Genomic DNA, 17,830 nt, shown 5'->3' with positions numbered 1-17,830 from the left:
AGGTGAATATGCAAAATAAAAACAGTGATAACCGGTTTGAGGCGGTGGAAAAACCCTTTCGGGGGGAGTGTTTGTTTGCATAAATCTTTGCGTCGTAAGTCGTCACATGGTCTCTGCCCCCGCGGGGTGTGATTTAGATATGTGTATAAGATACACCAATAGCCGCAACTTCTGACAAGGCAAGGTATGGGACATCATGAAAAACTAGTGACACGGCCCTGAGTCCAGTCTCCTGAGTATTCAACATTTTGATTTGTGTCTTGATTAACAATTGCTTTTATTCATTGTTTGTATGTATAAATTCTCTTACTCCTATCGTTTACTTGCGTAGTGATAATGTATACTCCGTTTATGTTAGCAATATTTTTGAATTTTCAAAAATCAATAAATATATATAGGTAACAGCAAATTACGATTACAACTAATAGACACTAACTGTTCTTTTCCAATTTCTAGGTTAGAATCGACATATGTACACATCTTTCGTTACTGTTGAAGTCCTTCGATTGGGTTCGCTTCTCGATTTTAATCGTTTTGCAAAAGAAACGGTTAAACTTATGAACAATTGATTTTATCTATCGCTAGATATATTATTTATATTATAATTTTCTGTTCACTTATAAGCAAGGCAAAAGGCACTTGAACAAAGAAACAAACAAGCGTCGAGAGCGCCCAACTTACAAACATATGCAAAAACCTATAGGTAGGGCCGATGCAATATGCACTTGCAGCTAAGACTAAATTGCTGCAGTAAAAAATTTAAAACGTAACAGAGAGCTCTCTCCCTACTCTCTAGTCCTATGTACAACTTAGAGGGAACTAGAGCCTCCTGTTGGGGCTTTATAAAATTATTTACATAGCTTAGTAACGTAAAATAGCAGCCTATCAAACTCAACTAAACTCAATGGCATTCATAAATTATACATAGTTTGGGCGGGTGTTCGTTCTGGGAACTTTACTCACAAAATATGCAACTCTGAGATGCTCTACTGCTGATAAGATAATGTGCTTGTGTTACACCAAATAAAATATATTATTTTTCACACTGTGTCTATTCTACTGACTCTCGTGCCGATGGAAGGTAGCTACTTGACCGAACATGACCGCCCCGTTAAAAATAATTTAAAGTAAATTTAAAATGTAAATGTTAGCTCAGTTGCTCATTTGAAGGCCGCCGCTGCTGCGACTACCCGTTGAAGAAGAGCCCGTGAGTCCAAATTGCGATACTAGCTTATCGTAGTCCTCCAGCGAAGTCTCGAACTGTTCCAGCTGCCGGGACAGGTCATCCATGGCGCTGGCATCGGCGGGGCTGTTAGCTACCGCTGTGGCTACTGCTGCTATGGCTCCACACGCTGGTACAGAGGAAGTGGAGGGTGGTGTGGTTGCCGCTGAAGCCAAGGAGGAGATTTCCGCCTGCAGCTCGTTGAGACCGCGCAATGGTGGCGCGTGGTAGCATTCCCTGTAGAACTTTGCCAGATCGTTCACATGAGACGTGGGCGAGGCGAAAGGAAAGTGCAGCTCCTTAAGCAGGTTATCATCATCGGGCGGAGGTTGCAGAGCCGGTTCAGAGTGGTGGCGATAGGCGGAGGAGGAGCTGGCGGGGATCAGTAGACTCTTGATTGGCGACACATAGTTCCCAACATTCTTTTCGAAGCTCTTAAATCCCGTGGAGTTGTTGTTAATATTGCTGCTCTGGTTGAAATTGTTGACTTGGTGATTGTTGTTGTTATTGGCACTCAAGACACTGGCGACCACATTATTGTCTAAGCGGTTAAGAGATTCCACAGAGCCCCGTCCTCGTAGAAGCCACTCAAAAGGCGGCGTTTCGGGTAGAACGAAATCGTCTTCCGTGTATTGCTTTAGTTTTCCCATATCCGTGAACGCTCCCGGACGGAGCGGCTTTTCTATGTCGATGCAGCGACGATCAACGCCAGAGCCCATGGCTGGATTCAAGGCCAGCTTTTTAACCACGGCAGTGCCATTTGACAACTGTTGTTGCTGAAAGCCAGCCGAGCTGACGTCGGTGGCAGGTCGGAAGTGGTCCGACTTAAGCATGATGGTGTTGCTCTCCGACTGGGCGGCCGTTGGCGAGATGGTCAGTTTGGTGCGGTAGGCCACGGACATCACCAGGGAGCCCACGATCGTGTTGAGCTGGCCGATCTTCACGTGCTTGTGGCCCTCGCCCAGCGTGTGCACCTGGGGCCTGTCCACGTATATCCGGTAGAAGATGCCATAGGAGTCGGGGCACTGCCGGCGTGACAGTTTGTAAGCGGGCGTGGTGCGGGTGAGCGAGATTAGAGACTTGAGCATAATGCCCATTCGGTTGTAGATGGCGTGGGCCGCTTTCAGAGTCTGTCCTTCAGTGTTGGCGGTTGCGAGGTCGGCCTTGGGTTCTCCTGAGGCCAGAGCGGCGCCGTTTGTGGCGGATTGCAGGAGGTCCAGGGACCACACCTCCAACACCATTTGGTCGCCGTCGGAAGTCTTAAGCGAGATTTCCACACAGAGCGGAAGCCGCTGTAGGATGCTTTCGCCCGTCTTGAGACCCAATGCCCTCTTGGTTTCGTCTAGCACCTCCGGGTGATCCTGGACGGCGATGTTGAACCAGTCGCTGCCCGCCAGTGGATTGCATTGCGTCTGCATCTTTTCCCCCAACCGCGACTGCACCACCACCTGGGTGGACTTTAGGACCAGGAACTTGATGAACTTCTCCAGGTCCCGCTCCGCCGCATTCAAGCGCAGGGCAGACATTTTCTTTGTATTTCCTTTGATTTGCGTTTTTGTTTGTTTGTGTGTGCGTGTGTGTGAACAAAGTTCGCTGTCACTTCTTCTTTTATTTCCGCGTCTTGTTTTCCGTCGAATTTTTCGTTTTTCTCGCAGCGTACTCTGCGTTCTATGCACTGCAGAACACAATTATCACTTGCCCTGGCATTTTGCCAAAACACTGTAAATTGTGAAACGATTTCCGTGTTTGTTTTGATTTTTGCAAACAGATCACTCCCACTTTATTAATTAAACTGAAAAAAACTGAGACACTGCCTACGGTGTTGCCATACGGGCGCGGTGGCCCAGTAGAGCTGCCACCTTGTTGGAAGGCGTCTTCAAGAAATTGGAATAGGTGAACTAGTTTCGTTCGGAACTCATGGCTTCTCGATTATAACGCTTTTTATATATTGACTGCGATATTGCAAGAAATCAAACAAAACTCTGAAACAATCATAAAAGTACCAAAACAATTTTTGATGATGCGTTCAAATAATTATTAACTTCGTAATTTTGTAATATCTTTGTTATAAATTTGTTTTCGTATTTATTTACTTTTCTTTATCCCATAAAATTGTTTGGAACTAGTTTTAATTTTTTCCAGTTCAGTTTCTGTCTGGCAACATCGCGAATTCGGCGGTGATACACGTCACGTACACCGATTGGGTGGCGGGTGGATGAAGATTTGAATTGATTTATTAGGACAATTACAGGGCCAACATAGACTACATATCACCACCGCGCATTGGCTGCTGATCCTCCCCCGAGACGAAGAAGTGCTCTCGATCCGTAGAGGTCAGCACATGATTTGGCAAATATCGCAGAACAGAGGCTGGCACCTGGCCCAACATGAGCAACCGCTCTCGCCTAATCCGGTCCTTTAACTCGGCGTCGGACTTGGCCTTCATGTCGAAGTACTTAACGGTTTCGGCGGTGGCCTCTGCTCGCTTGCGCTGATTGTCGTCCATCATGGCCAGCAGGGAGGCCCCGTGCGCCCTACGCCTGCGGTAGCTCTCGAGCTGTTTCTCGGCCTCCAAGTTTGTGCCAGACACCTCCTGGTGGCGGGTCTCGATCTCAGTGCGCTTCAACTGCATTTCCTCCATCTTGCGGTGCTCCAATTCCAAACGATAACGGTCCATCTCGAGCTTGCTTCGACGCCGCGACATTTGCTCCTGCTGAATCTGCTGACGGAAGCGCTCGTCACTCTTGGCTATGTACTCCGCTTCCAGCAGATCCTGCAAAAGGTTTTCTCGATAACGCTTCTGGTTCTGCAATTAAAAAGGTGTCAGAGTCGCTAAGGGGAATTAAATCACTGAATTACTATATTACCTCGATTTGGAGAACCTGTTCGCCCAGGCGATCGCTGATTTCCTGCTTCTTTCGCTGTGCCTGCAGACGTACTTCCTCCAGCAGCAACTTTCTGTCTTCGATCTCCGACTGTTTCTCGAGTAGTTTTTCCAGCTCCTGCAGATTATGTGCCCGTTCCCACTCTCTTTGCTGCTTGTTCTCCTCGATGGACCGCAACATGTCACGCCGTTTCTGCACTTTTCGCTCTTCCAGTTCAAGCTGAATAGCACGATCCTCCTCCTGGATCTGCTTCTGTTTGGCCTGGCTTTGCTCCCGGTCGTTCATCCCTTGAGCGTGTTGCCGCTGGCGACGTAAGCGATTTTCCTCCATTTGGCTGACGAGGGATTCACGTAGGCAACGCTGCTGCTCCTTGCGGGCTACTTCTGCCTCGCGCCGCTTCGCCTCAAACAAGCAGCGGTCTTCGGACACCTCCTTTGCTTCATCCTGAACGGCCAGCTGGCGGATGCGACTCCGTTCCGCTAGGTCATCGGCTATCTGCTTGGAAATGGCAGCCAGACGGAGTTGTTCTGCCAAATCCCGGAGCTCCTCGCAATCCTGGCGCAACTGCTGACGGCGCTTCTTCTCCACGAACTCCGCGTTCTTTAATTGCTGCATCTCATGTGTCATGGCCGTCCTGTCGAATGCATCCCGTGTCATTTCCTTGGAGAGTTTCAGACTGTTAATCTTATCCAGGTCGTGCTGCATCTCCTGGAACTCTCTGAAGCTGTGCATATCGCGCTCTAAGCGGATGCACTGCGACACCTTAAATTTGGCTTTTCCGACTGCGAACACGTCATAGTCTCGCTGGCAACATCGACCTTTAACGGTTTCCATGGCGAGGAAAGGTAAACAATATATTTGAAACACAGTGGCAGGGAAGTGGGAAATATTACACAAAACTCAATGACAACTTTTATATAATGTCTGCGTTACTAAGTATCTACTCAGGTAGATCCTTGTCATCGCATCCCTGTGAATGGCAACGTCAGGTCGAATCACTTCCTGCGGAGAATATTTTCATATTTAAAAAAAATCTTAAACTAAGCAAAAACTAGCTTTGATGGAAAATGGGTACTTCGTCATTAAATGACAATTTAATAATTTCTTCAAAATCATAATTTAAATCTATAAGAAGTCATTAAATGCATAATCAATTTTCAAAGGCCGTCGGAAAGTACTTCTTGTCTTTTTCCGCAATGGATTCCAGCAGATCATCGATGTCCGTGGTGGGGTAACGCTCCACCCAGGACTGGATGTAGCCCTCATGGGTTGGCTCGTAGGTCTTCAGCTGCACCTTGTTGTCCTTTCCCACCTCAGTGTTGGCCTGCACGAGGATCATTCGCGGCTTCTTGTGAGCCAGACAGATGTCCCGCCACTTGGCCCAAGGATGCGATCCGCTGTCATTCACCTCCGAATAGTGCTCGTACATTTTATTGGCCGCCTGGATGTCCGCCGTCGACTTGTAAACCTGGAGTTTGGTGAGAAAGTCCCCTAGTGCCTTCTTTCCTACGGTCTCGATCTTGGTACGATCTACGGTCAACAGAAGGTTCTTTCCGCCCTCGGTTTCCTCAACTTTCACCAGCCCGCCACCAGCTTCCAGAAGTACCTTCATAATAACGAACCGGGCGCGAGAATGGGCCTGTAGCCACAGCTTGGACTTAGGGTTAAACATTTCCAGGGCCACGCCCATCCCGTTCCAAATCAGGCTGAGCCAGTTAACGTAGATGATGTTGTCCTGCTCCACCTTGTCCTTGAAACCGAAGATCTCTAGAATGTCCCGCTGCAGGGAGAGATAAAGTCCCACGGCTTCAGCACGGCACTCCTCATATGAAGATCCAATCGCCCCAAACTTCGTATCGTATGTTTCCCCCGGCAGGTACCACGTCGAGATGCTTTCGCCAGTGATCAAGTTCTTGGTGTTCTCCTTGTCAAAGTTGTAGAGTCCGTTCTCGTCGACCCGGAACAGCTTACCGCTGCCGTGACCAAGAAGTTCATGGAGACCTACTTGAACCTCGAAAGCGCTTACCTTATACTCCTTCATCAAAGTCTGGTCCTCTCCGGTAAGAAAGGGAATGGGGTCTTTGCGGTTTATGTTGGCCAGCACATTGCCCAATGAGACGTTCTTAAAACCCTCGTCCTGACGGATTTCATCGTCTACATAAAAAAATGAAATTAATATAAATGTCTCGACGGTCAGGTAGAAATCCATCTTACAGTTTGGAATATTAATGCCGGCAGGCACTCCGCTACCTGCGAAGGTAAGGACATCGAGGGAGGTAAAGTCAGGCTTTAAGTAAGAATCCTTCTCGTACGGCTTCGTCCAGGGCAGGTACTCCACAAGCTTCTCGGCTCGATTTACAAGTTCGGAAAACTTCGCGGAGCTCTCTTTGTTTACCATGGCCACAAAGCCCTCGAATTCGGCGCGACCTCCAGCCGGATCTCTGTAGGTTTCAATAAAGCCAATGTATGTCTCAATAACAGGCCCCTTGTCCTTGATCCACCAGCGCGAGCCGTCCTTGTGTTCGGCAAGCGAGCCCTGTTCGAAGGACCGAACGTAGTGCTCGATCATCTTGGACTCATTATCGTTGGCCGCGTACTTTTGGGCCTCCAACAGGTGCTGGTTGACGCGCTGCAGGAGCTTTCGGTAGTCTCCCCGGGTCACTCTGAACTTGTTGCCCTTGAACTCCTCCAGCGGCAGTGTGATCCCGTCCTGCGGGGATTCCGCCACTGATCCCAACTTGACATCGTAGATGGTTTGACCATTTTCTAGCACCTTAAACGTGCGGCACATGTAGGGTTCTATGCGCTTGGAGGTTAGCCACTTGTTGACAATCACAGAATCTTCCTTGGTGCAGTTGTCCGACCAGTACGTAGTTATCCCATCAGGAGCAAATCCCAATATCTCGTTTCGCGACTCCAGCGCATATACCAAGTCCTTGACTTTTTCGAAGATTTTACCCACTCGTGGCTCGGCTGCGTAGGCAGCTGAGGAACGTACAATGCTTTCAAACTTCGCCTCGGGCAGATTGGGCACGATCTTGCTATCGCCCATTCCTTTGTAGTTGCCCGCGTTGGCGAACACACCGCAGGCATAGACCAGGAAGCCTGTGTACTCATCAGAACTGACTCCTGCTTGTAGAGCCTTGACTTTCAGCTCAGACGGCTTCTCTGCCACAAAGATACGGTGCAGCAAGGAGAAAATAAGCGGTGCTTCAGGACTCGACTGGATGACGGCGATGAGGCCTCCGTCCCAAGAAGCCTTGCTAAAGTGGTGAGCATAGAGCTTCTCCTTCTCAGTCAGGTTCTCGAAGGCGGTTTTACAGTCCAAGTCGGCGATGGGCTGCGTGTTAGGCAGGACGAAGTGCGCGGTCTTATTAGCCATGTCAGCGGGCTGGGGAATATTTACGCTGCAACTGCAATGACAGAGGGGTTTAGGGGGTTAGATATAGTTGTCTGGATAACAGAGATAAAGCCTGCCATATACCTGTAGCGGATCGATAGTGGTCTGAGTCTAAAAGAGCTACAAACGGCGGATGCGTCTCTGGACAATCGCGGAGTATTCGCCCCATAGAGAGCGGGAGTTCTCCCGGAATCGATTCGGTTACAGCGGATTTGGCAGAGCCTGCTGTTTAGATGCTGCCGGCACCTCAGTACGGATTTCAGCCAAAACATTACTGGGGGAATTTCGAAATGGGCCAACTTTTATGTGACAGTTTACATAACTCGTCGCCCAAACTGGAAAATGTAAAATGCTACGCATTATACCAAATTTTGAAAGAAAAATCAAGTTGGTGGGGGGGGGGGAATAAACGTAACAAAAATCTTATGATGGATGCACTTTCTTTTCGGGACTGTCCCACAAACCAGCAGACCAGTGGCAGTTAAGCAGGCGTTAACCAATAGGAATATACGGGACTTAAATCTGAGCCGGCCAAAATGGATACCGCATGGATAACAAGCTAGGACGCCACTGATCACACAGTACAATGTGGATTTTCAACAAAATCAAACGTGCTGGTTAGTCAATCGCAAAACAAAACACTCCTCCGCCGACAAGCTTATGGCGCCGGAAAAACAGATTACGTCGAGCTTTGAACTTACGTACCTTGTGAAAGAACCGAAGAAATAAAAAATGATTTTGCCGACAAAATTTTGCAAGTTGTACAAATGCATGCAGTGTGACCAATCAAAGATGAACTTTTGTTGCTAGGTCTGACAACTGGAAAAAATTACATACAAACAATCATCGATATTGAGGAAAATGCAATACTGTGAATTCACTGCTAACTGTATAAATATAAATATAAAATACATAGGTTAATGTAATGAATGTAGGCTTACTTCGCTGTTTTTTTATTGGTCAAATTGAACTCCCGGAGCACTTCGTCCGCCAGCCCTAAATACCAGCTGCAAAAAAAAATAAGACTATACTGAATCTGTTCATTTCCAAAAGTCTCCAACCCAAATAATTTTATGGTCTAACAAACATATATATATTTATTTCAATAAGAATAAGTAATAGTGATATAAGTGATTGGAATATAATCGAAATTTCATCATGGCAAGATCTATGGTACGCAAAAAATAGATACAATTTTTTAAACTAACAAAAAGAAGAGCAACTTGCTCCAAAAATTACTGCATGTGAAGAAGAAAAGAAAATAGAAAAACATTAATTCAATAAAACGTAAAATACAAACAAAAAAAATTATAAACTCTGTTCAGAAATATTTTTGAAAAACGATTACTTATGAAGCAGAAGAAAAAGAAAAGAATAAAGTGCGTATCCTTGCTTCTGGCCTGATACTATAGTTTCTTTTTTTAATACTAGGTTTCCACTTGCATTTTGACTTAAAACTTGCGGGCAAAAGCCTGTTCCTTGAACCGCAACGCAGACTGCATAGCTGGATTTTGTTTGCCAGTTGCGGTTGCCTTCAACGCCTTTTGTTTGGCTCGCTTCCTGGGGTGTCCAGAGGAAGCTGGCTCTTCTTGAAATGCGTGGTTCCTCGGAGTAACCGGCGACTCGCGAAAGTATTTCTGCTTCGGTGTGGCTGGCTCCACACGCATTATGCCCGAGCTGGTTTTAATTAGCTCAATAATCGGTGCTCTTGGTGGAGAATCGATCCTGGACACTGTCACAAAGCCGGCATTCGTGCGGAAACGATTGCCTCGCACGACATGGTTTTCCTCATCGGAACTCTTTAGTGGCGATGTCTCTACCAACTTCTGCTTTTTGGGTTTCTTTATATTTTTGCTTTCCTTCTTGGCCTGTAGGGGCGGCTGCGGTGACAGTTTACGTACCAGAGAACGTGGCTGTAGAGGAGCGAGAGATTAATTCAATTCTTAAAATATCGAGATCAAGCTCACCTCTTTATCGGCGATTTTGGTCGGCGCCAGGAGGCTAACAGCATGCCCCACCGCCTGGCGAGCTGCCTGCAGACGCTTTAAATCCTTCTTAGGCGGAGGGGCAGGCTTAGAAGCTTGTTTCCACGCCTGGAATGTAGATATGGCCAGGGCTGGCTTAGAAGTTTGTTTTCCCGTCGTCTGTGTTATGGCTTGTTCGGATTTGTCAGCCGGTGACACAGCTGGTCGCTTTTGCTTCTTTTGCTTTCTTCCTGCGGCAATGTCCTTTGAAAAAATTATAAAAAGTTATGTTTTAGATTATAATCATTTTAGTTCATACTTATTCATTAACTCACCTCTGTTTTCTTCTTCAGGAAAGCTTCATTGGCTTTCTGTAGGACGTTGTTGCAGTAATTTAGGTAATATTCTGCAGTCCTAAGCTCACTGGAAGATTCAGGCTTCCCCTTGGATACTGATCGTTTAACAGACGGAATCGTTTTATCCTCTGCAGCCTCCCGTGTTGGCTTGTATTGTTCTGTGGATTGTGAATTATCTAACGGCGTCTTCTTTGCTGGTGATTTTTTCAAAGAAACATTTTTTGTAACCTTTTCCTCCTTATCAGGGGTTAATTCTGGGATGGTTTCAGTCTGCATCGGTCCTTCCCCGAATTCTTCTTCCTTAAAGGCATCCGGTTCAGATGTCTCCTTTTTAGCAGAATGTTCCACGAGACCCGCCTCTGCGTTGGGGTCATCGTCATCGTCCAAAGACTCTGTTGAGTCCCCTTTCGAGCTTTTCAAGCGCTTTCGTTCATGACAAATTCCGCTCATTTCCTCCAGATCTTCGGCAGCGCCTGAAAAGCTCTTGGAGAGGCGTTTGCGCTTGTTTTTAAGTCGTTTCTGTTCGGCAATCATTTCCACGAAGGATTGTGAGGGACAGAAGTCACTACCAACCACGTCACTGCGTCGCTTCATCTTCGGCTCTCTGGCAGTCAATTCATGACTGGGCAATATCAAGGACTGTCGACGTGACTTTTGGAGAGGGTTGAACATTGTATCCAGGTGACGCAGACAACTGGAGGTAAGCTCATCCGCCGATTTCGAGGATTTTTGGGTCTGAAAGCCGGTGCACTTTTCCACAGTTTCCTCCTCTTCTGCCTCCACACTCTTAGCTTCAGCAGCAGCTTCATGTTCTTCAACTTCGTCTGCGTCTTCGTCAGCGGGGCCCCTATCGTCCTCGGAGTCCACGATCACAAAGACACTCCTATTTCTCTTCTCTGTCAAGCCCTCCTCCTTCTCTTCCTCTTGATCTGTGGAATCTAGCTCCAGTACGCTAGCGTCCTGGCGCGTGGCTGTCTTGTTGAACCTCTCCGACTTGTTCAATTCGTTAAGCGCAAAGATGCGCGAGTTTTCCAGTTCGCTTTCCGAGTTCGAAGACTTCTCTGCGCTGCCGTTCATCATTTGGGCAGCCTCGCTCAGTTTGCTGGCATCGGACGAACAATTCGTCTGGTCCTTGGACTTTGCCAATTTGCTCTTGTTCTGCTCCTTACATTTGTTTTCATCGTCACTAGACTCTGCCACTAAAATACGGCGACGTTTCTTCTTGTCCTTCGACTCGAAATATTCCACATCATCCTCCTCGTTAGTGGAGTAGCATAGTGGGTCCAAATCCTCCTCCACATCGTCGTCGGAAACGACAAAGGAGTCATTAGATTCATCCGTATCGCAAGCAGACTCGTCTTCGGTGTCCTGGCTTCCCACGGATTCCCCGTCGTGGTGAATTTCATTCTCCTCAATCTCCTGATGCTCCGATGAGTCCATGGAGTCTCCTGACTGGTAATCAGCAGGCGCCTCCACCGCTTCGTTACCAATGAACTCGCACTCATCGCCCTCTTCCTCTTTGGCCCCAATTTGTTCCAGCTCTTCATCGCTATTCAGGAGAGCGAGAATTTCGCTCACAGCTTTCTTTGGCGACATATTCACTGGCTGCACCAATGATAGCTCCTTCTCTTTCTCCAGCTCATCGAATGGCTTAATGGCGTCTATTTGAAGCGGCGGTGTCTGCAACTCCATCTTGCTGAGGGCCAACTGTGACTCCTGGCCCTTCAGTAAGGGCGTGGAGCTATTCCGCCTCTGGTCTACGTCTGTCTTCAATGGCTTCGGGGTAAAGGTGAAGGAATATGGGGCTTTCTCGCGGCCCGGAGTCTTGGGAAATCGTTTCTTTTCCACGTCAGTCTCCTGTGTATCATTGTTAAAGCCGACAACTTTCTTTTGCTCACCACAGCAATTAATGCCAACAAATGGGTCCGGGCTTGAAATAACGACCGAATTTTCCCTATCTGGAACTTTTATTTCCTCATCTACACTCATCATTAGAATTTCTGGAACTTTGATTTCCGCCTCAGGATCCGCAATGAGTTCTTCTTTAGGAGTTTCAATTATTGCTTCTTTGTGCTTTGGACTCTCCTCACAAATAATTTCGTTTTCAGCTATATCTGGTTTCGGCGTAACCTGCTGCTCACCTTTAGAATCGTGTTCCATCAATGACACTCTCTCATCTACCGGCAGGGATTCTTCTGCATCCAAAAACTCTTGCTCCTCCATTGAATCATTTTTTTCAAGAGGCTGGACCGGCAAATACGCTGTTGCAGGTTGCATTTTCTTAGTGTTCTCTGATGGCTCAGGGGAATCAAGAACTGTTTTTGGCTCGGCTATGGGAATGGACGCCGTGATTTCGTTAACGTTCAATACCGTCTGGGATATTTCAGAATCCAGAGTCAGCACCAACTGTTTGTGATCCTTATCATTTTGTCCATCGACCACCAACGGGTTTATAGGAAATGCTCTTATCTTCTCTTTGATTTCCTCTGTTAAAACTCTGTCATCTCTTCCCTTTTCATCAATTTTAAGCTTTTCCAGCCTAACTGACACCTTGGGTGTAGACACTTTTACTGACGCTGGCGCCTTCACTTCCTTCTTCGCCACATGTGGGTTCTCTACACTTTCCACCTCCCGCTTTTGTTTGTCTTCTGGGTAAGTGTTCAGATCGGGTTGCGACGAAGGTCGGGTAACGCTTGGCGGTGTCTGAGACATGGAGCGTGTCACTCTCTTCTCGCCAGTTGGCGTGTTTGTTCGCGAGCTTGGTTTCTGCACTTCCTTTACTTCGGTTTCCTCGGCCTCTTCTGTGAGCGTCAACTGTTGGCGTACTGATTTGGTTTTGGCCGGCGTGCGGGCCGTCCTCTTCACGGAGGAGGGAGTGGTGGGCTCTGGGGTTTCGCCGCGGGCCAGCGAGGCACGTGTGGACCGAGTCGGAGTCCTAACGTCCAAGGTGACCGAGTTCAGGCGCGTGCGGCGAGTTGGGCGTGGTGAAGCTGTACCTATCAAAGAGGACAGTAATCATTGAGAGCAGCTGACTCCTCTGATTTAGTGATTTCACTAAGACTTACCCCGATCTGATGCAGTGTCGAACTGCGGCGTTCCTGGCCGACTATCTGTGTCCAGCAAGGACATCCTGCGAGTGCGAGCCCGCGTCACTACAGAAATGATAGACAAAAAAACATGGATATGAAAAAGCGAGAAAAAAGCGGAGCACACGGTGCAATGGCCGGCAACGATGTACATATGCATGTAAATACATACATATGAACATATGCACACGGATCCCGTTGCATGAGCCTCCGTGTTTTTTGTATTGCCCCACCCCCATTTTACTTGTACTTCCTGTATATCAAATTAACTTGATTTATGTGGATTTCTTTCAACGAAAAAATTAGATGCATGCCCTGCAAAATAAGGTCACGAATTCGGACGCCGGCATCTACATAGATCCCGTTGCTTTTCACGTTTGTCTGCTAGGACTCGCGCTCGATCCACACATTTAAGCCACTCACCGCGCAGTTCCTGAACCTCCAAGTTCTCCGTATTCTCCTCCATTTGACTTTGCTTTCCGTACTCAGAATATTACAAGCTAAATTAAACTTATAGTTTCTCGTCCTGCAAGCGAATGAGTTGACAAAACGAGAATCAAACGCCGAAAATTACAAATGAAGTGAAATCGACATGTGCCACACTGAATATTTTACAGCACTGGCCCGCTGTTGCGCTTTTTCCCGGCGGCCCTACTGCGCCCGTTAAAATTCAAATGGTGATCACATTTATATCGAGTTTTAAGCAAGCTAAGAATAATCAATGGTGCTGTGGAAAACAAGTTTATTTCGTATGCAGTTTTCTATTTATAAATTGATTTATTATTATTTTCAGTAAATAATTATCTTGACTTTGGCGCTTCCCAACACTGACCCTTTTCTCTGCGTAGAATTGGCCGTTACCTTCAAACCGGATTTTAAACAATGTCAAGCGAACAATAGTTTGAAATGCATATTTAGAAATATTCAAATGCCATAGTAAAGTGAATCCGGTTGGACTAATTAGAATTTTATATTTCAATTATTATTATTATTATTATTATTATCAATTATTTATTTCAATTAAAATACAATTTATTTCAAAGCATGTTTTGTTTGGCGAGCTCCGGATTGAACTGGCTATTGTATTTTTGTACTATTCTAGGCGTTGGAATTGGTGTAGATGCTGCACTAGGTGCCACGGACGTCTCTTTGGGAGCGAAAAGAGCCTCAGAGCGCTGGCGCTCGACTGCCTCTCTACGCAGACGCTCCTTTCTCAGTCTCTCCAGCTTTTCGCGTTTGTAACACTCTGTAAGCTTAGATTCTTCGGCCTCCGATACGCGACTTGACCTTTTATGCTTTTTTACCTTGATCTCGCTCGATTTAGTTCGCTTCTTCTCCTTCTTCTGCTTCTTGACCTTATGGGTGGAGGGCATGGTGCAGGTTGGTGGTACTGGCTGAGGAGAAGTAGTCCTTTCATGTTTTCTTTTCACCGCCCTCTTGTTATCTTTTTTCGCGGGAGGAAGGAGAGCATTGATCAAGGTGAGGGGATCGTGAGCCATTTTCTGCTTTAGATGGCTCTCAGCGGAACTGGTATTACCCACTTCTGGTCTCTTAGGAGCCACCTCGTACCAGCTGCGTACTTTCAGGGCCTCGTTTGTGTCCTGTCCTAGATAGGTGAGGTAGCCGATCTGCTTCTCGTACTTCTCTTGCTCCTCCTTTTGCTCTTTCTCCAGGTCCTTGTTAGTCGTCTTTACATGGCTCCTGTAATCCGAAAAGAGGTCCACACCCTTGGTTTGTTCAGGGTTGGCATCATTCTTGTCCGGGCCGAAAGCCTGCTTGGCAGAGACCTTTTCTGGAAGTCCCGACTGGCAACGCAAGAAGTTTATGCGAGCTTCGCTTTCCTATATAGAAGATATGGCCGTAAACAGACAAAGACACACAATTTTTTTTGTTCTCTTACAGCAAATTCCAACTTGTCCTGCCGAATCTTCTCCACAGCTGCGGCTGCTGCCTGATCCCGGCGCACGCGGGCAATGTTATCCTTGGTGCGCACATGCCAGCTGCAAAAGGCATAAAGTTAGAAAAACCTCAGCTACGTTAAATCACTTATACGCACCGTTTTTTTGGTAAAATATTCATTGTATATTTATTGTATTCCAACAAAAGACATTAGCGATGTGTAAAAATATATTAAGGTAAATATCGACTAGTCGATATTTAAAAAAAATTTAGTTCCCTGTACTCCATTGAAACTATCGCATTTTTTGATATATTCCAGTATATTGTAAAGGAATCTTGTAAACCCAGCCTGGTCACACTGTCCGCATGGATACACAATGTTTTTTAACGAGGGGAGGAAATTTTTGCTGTTATTGTGTACTTTAAACAAGCGGAGGCCAAGCATTTCGCAATTCACTGGACTCTGGATCTGTACCCGTCAAGTTTCCACAAATTAAGGTCGAACAATCCAACAAAAGAAGCTGGCGCCTGGGCAAAATATATTCCCAAACACATCCGCAAAAATAGCACCCCAGCGCCAGCTCGCAACTGTTTTGGAGTAGCCAAAATAAAACGCAGCTAGCGCCAGTGCAGGCGATCCGCTTTGAGGTAACTCTTGGAGGCTATTAAAAACCCGCCTGTGTGTAAATGTCTAACAAGAGCGTTTGTTGTGCTTTTCTCGTTTCTCGATCAAAGGGAGCAGCAGATCTCATTGTTCTGCCTTGGTGACATCGTTTGCCCGGCAGCGGCAGCTGAGCTAAAAATGGAGTGGACGCGAGAGAAGACGTTGCTGCTGATCAGTGAGTACCGCTCCCGTCGCGGTCTGTGGGACATGACATGCGACGAGTACCGAAAGAAGGACGTTAAGCAGCGGCTCTTGAACGAAGTCAGCCAAGTTCTCGGCGGAAATATTCCGGTGAACGAACTAGAAAAGAAGTTTCACACGCTGCGTACGCAGTACCACCGTGAGATCAGTCGCATGAAGCGCAAGGAGCCGTACAACTCCAAGTGGTTCGGTTTTAAAAACCTTGTATTCCTCAGCTCTCCTTACGCCTGTCGATCCACGAAAGGTCGATTAAAAGCTGATCTGCAGGGCGACGAAAGAAAGTTTACGGTAGGAGAGGTCAATACGGAGAACCACAGCGAAAGGAGCACTCCGGTGAACAACAGCAACAGCGGGGGCAATAGCAACAGCAACATGAACGAAGAGTATTTGCGCAAGAGTCACGCGAGTAGCCGGGCCCAGGAGTTGGAGAAACTCATTGAGGAGACAACTAAAGACGTGGATGACATTGAAGAGCAGGAGATAGACGATTCGGAATCCAAGCCCAAGCTGGGAAAGGAGCTTAACGTGCGGTACGTCAGCATAGGTGAGCAAGAAGAAGCGGAACCATTGGAAAATCACCATCACCAGCATCAGCAGTCGCTAATTGACATGCACCACTCGGCCAATGCCATGGAGGCCGTTAGCTTCCAGGCAAGTGAGAATGGAGAGCTTCACTACCAGTCAGCACCATCACAGAGTAGTACCAACAACTCAATGCACGTTGTACCTACTCGCATTATTAAAATCCAGAGGCGCGATACCTCTTGTCATGAAGATGGTTATTTTGATGAGCACACACACCACCAACTGCATCCGCCGACTCCAAAACGTGTGTACTTTGACGCCGGCTCAACCCCCCACATCTTAACCCCCGCATTGGAGAACAGCTCAAATGGAACTGCCAACAGTGTGCTGACTGCTTCACCTGGGATTACGATGAGCAATCTGCGATTACCCAAACTTAACACATCCCCATCCCCGAAGCCTGCCAGTGCAGCCATTCCCGGTCCACCATCGCCCACGGTTGTCAGTCTGCCATCGTCCCGCGATGAGTTCGTCACTTATGGGGAGTATGTGGCTAACGAGATGCGTGCCATTGGCAACCGAGAGGTGCTTATCGCCCTAAAGCACAAAATCAACACGGCCATTTTTGAGGCCAACATGGCGGAACTGCAAAAATAAGCAGCTAACAACTACAACTTAAGGTTTAAATATTAACGTCTATTCATGCAATGTCCTCTTGTCTCTTATTGTGCTCATTCTCATTTGATTATGTACATTTTACGAAATTGTAACAATCTAATTTATTAAGCCAAATATACGATTTAATGGTATTTCATATAAATCAGTTACTGGCAGCAGGCATTTTGTTGTCATTTTATTGTCGTACAAATTAATTTTGGTAATTCGGATTGTTTACGATGTCGCGTACCATTTGCGATCCTTTCACAAACCTTCCAGTAAAATTCGACATAAGGCAGCTGATAAAAGAGTTCCAACCTGAAGTGGAGGGGGGACAGGTGGACGAGGACAAGACACCACGCGATTTTTTACATCGACCTGATGAAAACTGGGTGGTCCTTCCTAGCTTTAAGTATCAGTTGGAGCATCTAGTGCCGTATCTCTCTATTCGCAAAAACCCGTATATGCGCTGTCGGTACCGTAAATTTCTGGACAATGTCCCAAGCAGCTACGTAACAATTTCTGCATATGGTTCAAATATAAGCAAGTAAGTTTTTGAACTCACATTCTTATCATTCAATCGCTTTCTTTAAAAACGTCAACAGTCGTATATTTTACCATTAAAGAACCAAATCGGATTACCAGTACCAACGCTTTATTCTGTTTTCAATTATTATATTTTTCTTAAAACCATTAAGACATGACATTTTCTAAATATTGTATTTTAGCATGCCAAAACCAAGACGAAAGAGTTTAAATGGACAGTTTTACGGAGTGGACAACAAGTTGGCCCCCATTCCCGCAGTCGCAGACCCCCGGTCACCACCTCATCGCAATTAAATTTGCCTGAAATATATACACATACATTTATTTTTGAACTATGTTGCATTAAAAATTTCCGGTATATTTTTTTGTGGAAAAAAGTTTTCGTGCAAACAGTGAAAGAATTTAAAAAAAAACTTTTGAGAGTA

The 17,830-nt window shown here is 46.5% G+C and overlaps 7 protein-coding genes across 13 annotated transcripts; 2 read left to right on the top strand and 5 right to left on the bottom strand.

Annotated features, from left to right (window-relative positions):
- Nucleotides 1–252: 252 nt before the first annotated feature.
- On the bottom strand, nucleotides 253–3,083 carry Atg13 (Autophagy-related 13). Its single transcript, XM_020955530.2, has one exon. It carries the CDS (start codon nucleotides 2,746–2,748, stop codon nucleotides 1,153–1,155), a length of 1,596 nt encoding a protein of 531 aa, XP_020811189.1. The 5' UTR covers nucleotides 2,749–3,083; the 3' UTR covers nucleotides 253–1,152.
- A 200-nt stretch (nucleotides 3,084–3,283) lies between these two features.
- LOC110186915 (uncharacterized) lies at nucleotides 3,284–5,843 on the bottom strand. Its single transcript, XM_020956237.2, has 2 exons — nucleotides 4,090–5,843; nucleotides 3,284–4,028 (listed from the first exon to the last, which is right to left on the bottom strand). Exons 1-2 carry the CDS (start codon nucleotides 4,939–4,941, stop codon nucleotides 3,486–3,488), a joined length of 1,395 nt encoding a protein of 464 aa, XP_020811896.2. The 5' UTR covers nucleotides 4,942–5,843; the 3' UTR covers nucleotides 3,284–3,485.
- DppIII (dipeptidyl peptidase 3) lies at nucleotides 5,164–8,614 on the bottom strand. Of its 6 annotated transcripts, none has more exons than XM_086839986.1 (5): nucleotides 8,449–8,614; nucleotides 8,213–8,326; nucleotides 7,592–7,842; nucleotides 6,322–7,520; nucleotides 5,164–6,261 (listed from the first exon to the last, which is right to left on the bottom strand). In XM_086839986.1, exons 3-5 carry the CDS (start codon nucleotides 7,777–7,779, stop codon nucleotides 5,258–5,260), a joined length of 2,391 nt encoding a protein of 796 aa, XP_086696112.1. In that variant the 5' UTR covers nucleotides 7,780–7,842; nucleotides 8,213–8,326; nucleotides 8,449–8,614; the 3' UTR covers nucleotides 5,164–5,257. The 6 variants fall into 6 exon arrangements, with proteins under 6 accessions (XP_086696112.1, XP_086696116.1, XP_086696115.1 ...); XM_086839990.1 differs by lacking the exon at nucleotides 7,592–7,842 and having other exon boundaries at nucleotides 5,164–6,080; nucleotides 6,134–6,261; nucleotides 8,449–8,555; XM_086839989.1 differs by lacking the exon at nucleotides 8,449–8,614 and having other exon boundaries at nucleotides 5,164–6,080; nucleotides 6,134–6,261; nucleotides 8,213–8,340.
- On the bottom strand, nucleotides 8,577–13,534 carry sle (slender lobes). The gene is made up of 5 exons (XM_020956234.2): nucleotides 13,337–13,534; nucleotides 12,893–12,979; nucleotides 9,807–12,823; nucleotides 9,475–9,735; nucleotides 8,577–9,420 (listed from the first exon to the last, which is right to left on the bottom strand). Exons 1-5 carry the CDS (start codon nucleotides 13,377–13,379, stop codon nucleotides 8,959–8,961), a joined length of 3,870 nt encoding a protein of 1,289 aa, XP_020811893.2. The 5' UTR covers nucleotides 13,380–13,534; the 3' UTR covers nucleotides 8,577–8,958.
- Nucleotides 13,535–13,879: 345 nt separating this feature from the next.
- LOC110186916 (leukocyte receptor cluster member 1 homolog) lies at nucleotides 13,880–15,402 on the bottom strand. Its single transcript, XM_020956238.2, has 3 exons — nucleotides 14,970–15,402; nucleotides 14,814–14,913; nucleotides 13,880–14,754 (listed from the first exon to the last, which is right to left on the bottom strand). The coding sequence occupies exons 1-3, from the start codon at nucleotides 14,990–14,992 to the stop codon at nucleotides 13,951–13,953; spliced, it is 927 nt and encodes a 308-aa protein (XP_020811897.2). The 5' UTR covers nucleotides 14,993–15,402; the 3' UTR covers nucleotides 13,880–13,950.
- LOC110186403 (uncharacterized) lies at nucleotides 15,132–17,011 on the top strand. 2 transcript variants are annotated; one of them, XM_020955569.2, is made up of 2 exons: nucleotides 15,132–15,460; nucleotides 15,548–17,011. In XM_020955569.2, exon 2 carries the CDS (start codon nucleotides 15,615–15,617, stop codon nucleotides 16,857–16,859), a length of 1,245 nt encoding a protein of 414 aa, XP_020811228.1. In that variant the 5' UTR covers nucleotides 15,132–15,460; nucleotides 15,548–15,614; the 3' UTR covers nucleotides 16,860–17,011. The 2 variants fall into 2 exon arrangements, with proteins under 2 accessions (XP_020811228.1, XP_020811229.1); XM_020955570.2 differs by having other exon boundaries at nucleotides 15,133–15,460; nucleotides 15,512–17,011.
- On the top strand, nucleotides 16,995–17,782 carry LOC110186404 (uncharacterized). The gene is made up of 2 exons (XM_020955571.2): nucleotides 16,995–17,406; nucleotides 17,588–17,782. The coding sequence occupies exons 1-2, from the start codon at nucleotides 17,099–17,101 to the stop codon at nucleotides 17,697–17,699; spliced, it is 420 nt and encodes a 139-aa protein (XP_020811230.2). The 5' UTR covers nucleotides 16,995–17,098; the 3' UTR covers nucleotides 17,700–17,782.
- Nucleotides 17,783–17,830: the final 48 nt, after the last annotated feature.

Source organism: Drosophila serrata, unplaced genomic scaffold (assembly GCF_035046125.1).
Source record: "Drosophila serrata isolate PLE 108 unplaced genomic scaffold, ASM3504612v1 contig_382, whole genome shotgun sequence".
NCBI classification, from domain to species: Eukaryota; Metazoa; Arthropoda; class Insecta; order Diptera; family Drosophilidae; genus Drosophila; species Drosophila serrata.
The sequence above is the reverse complement of the archived record's forward strand: the minus strand, read 5'-3'. Positions and strand labels throughout refer to the sequence as shown.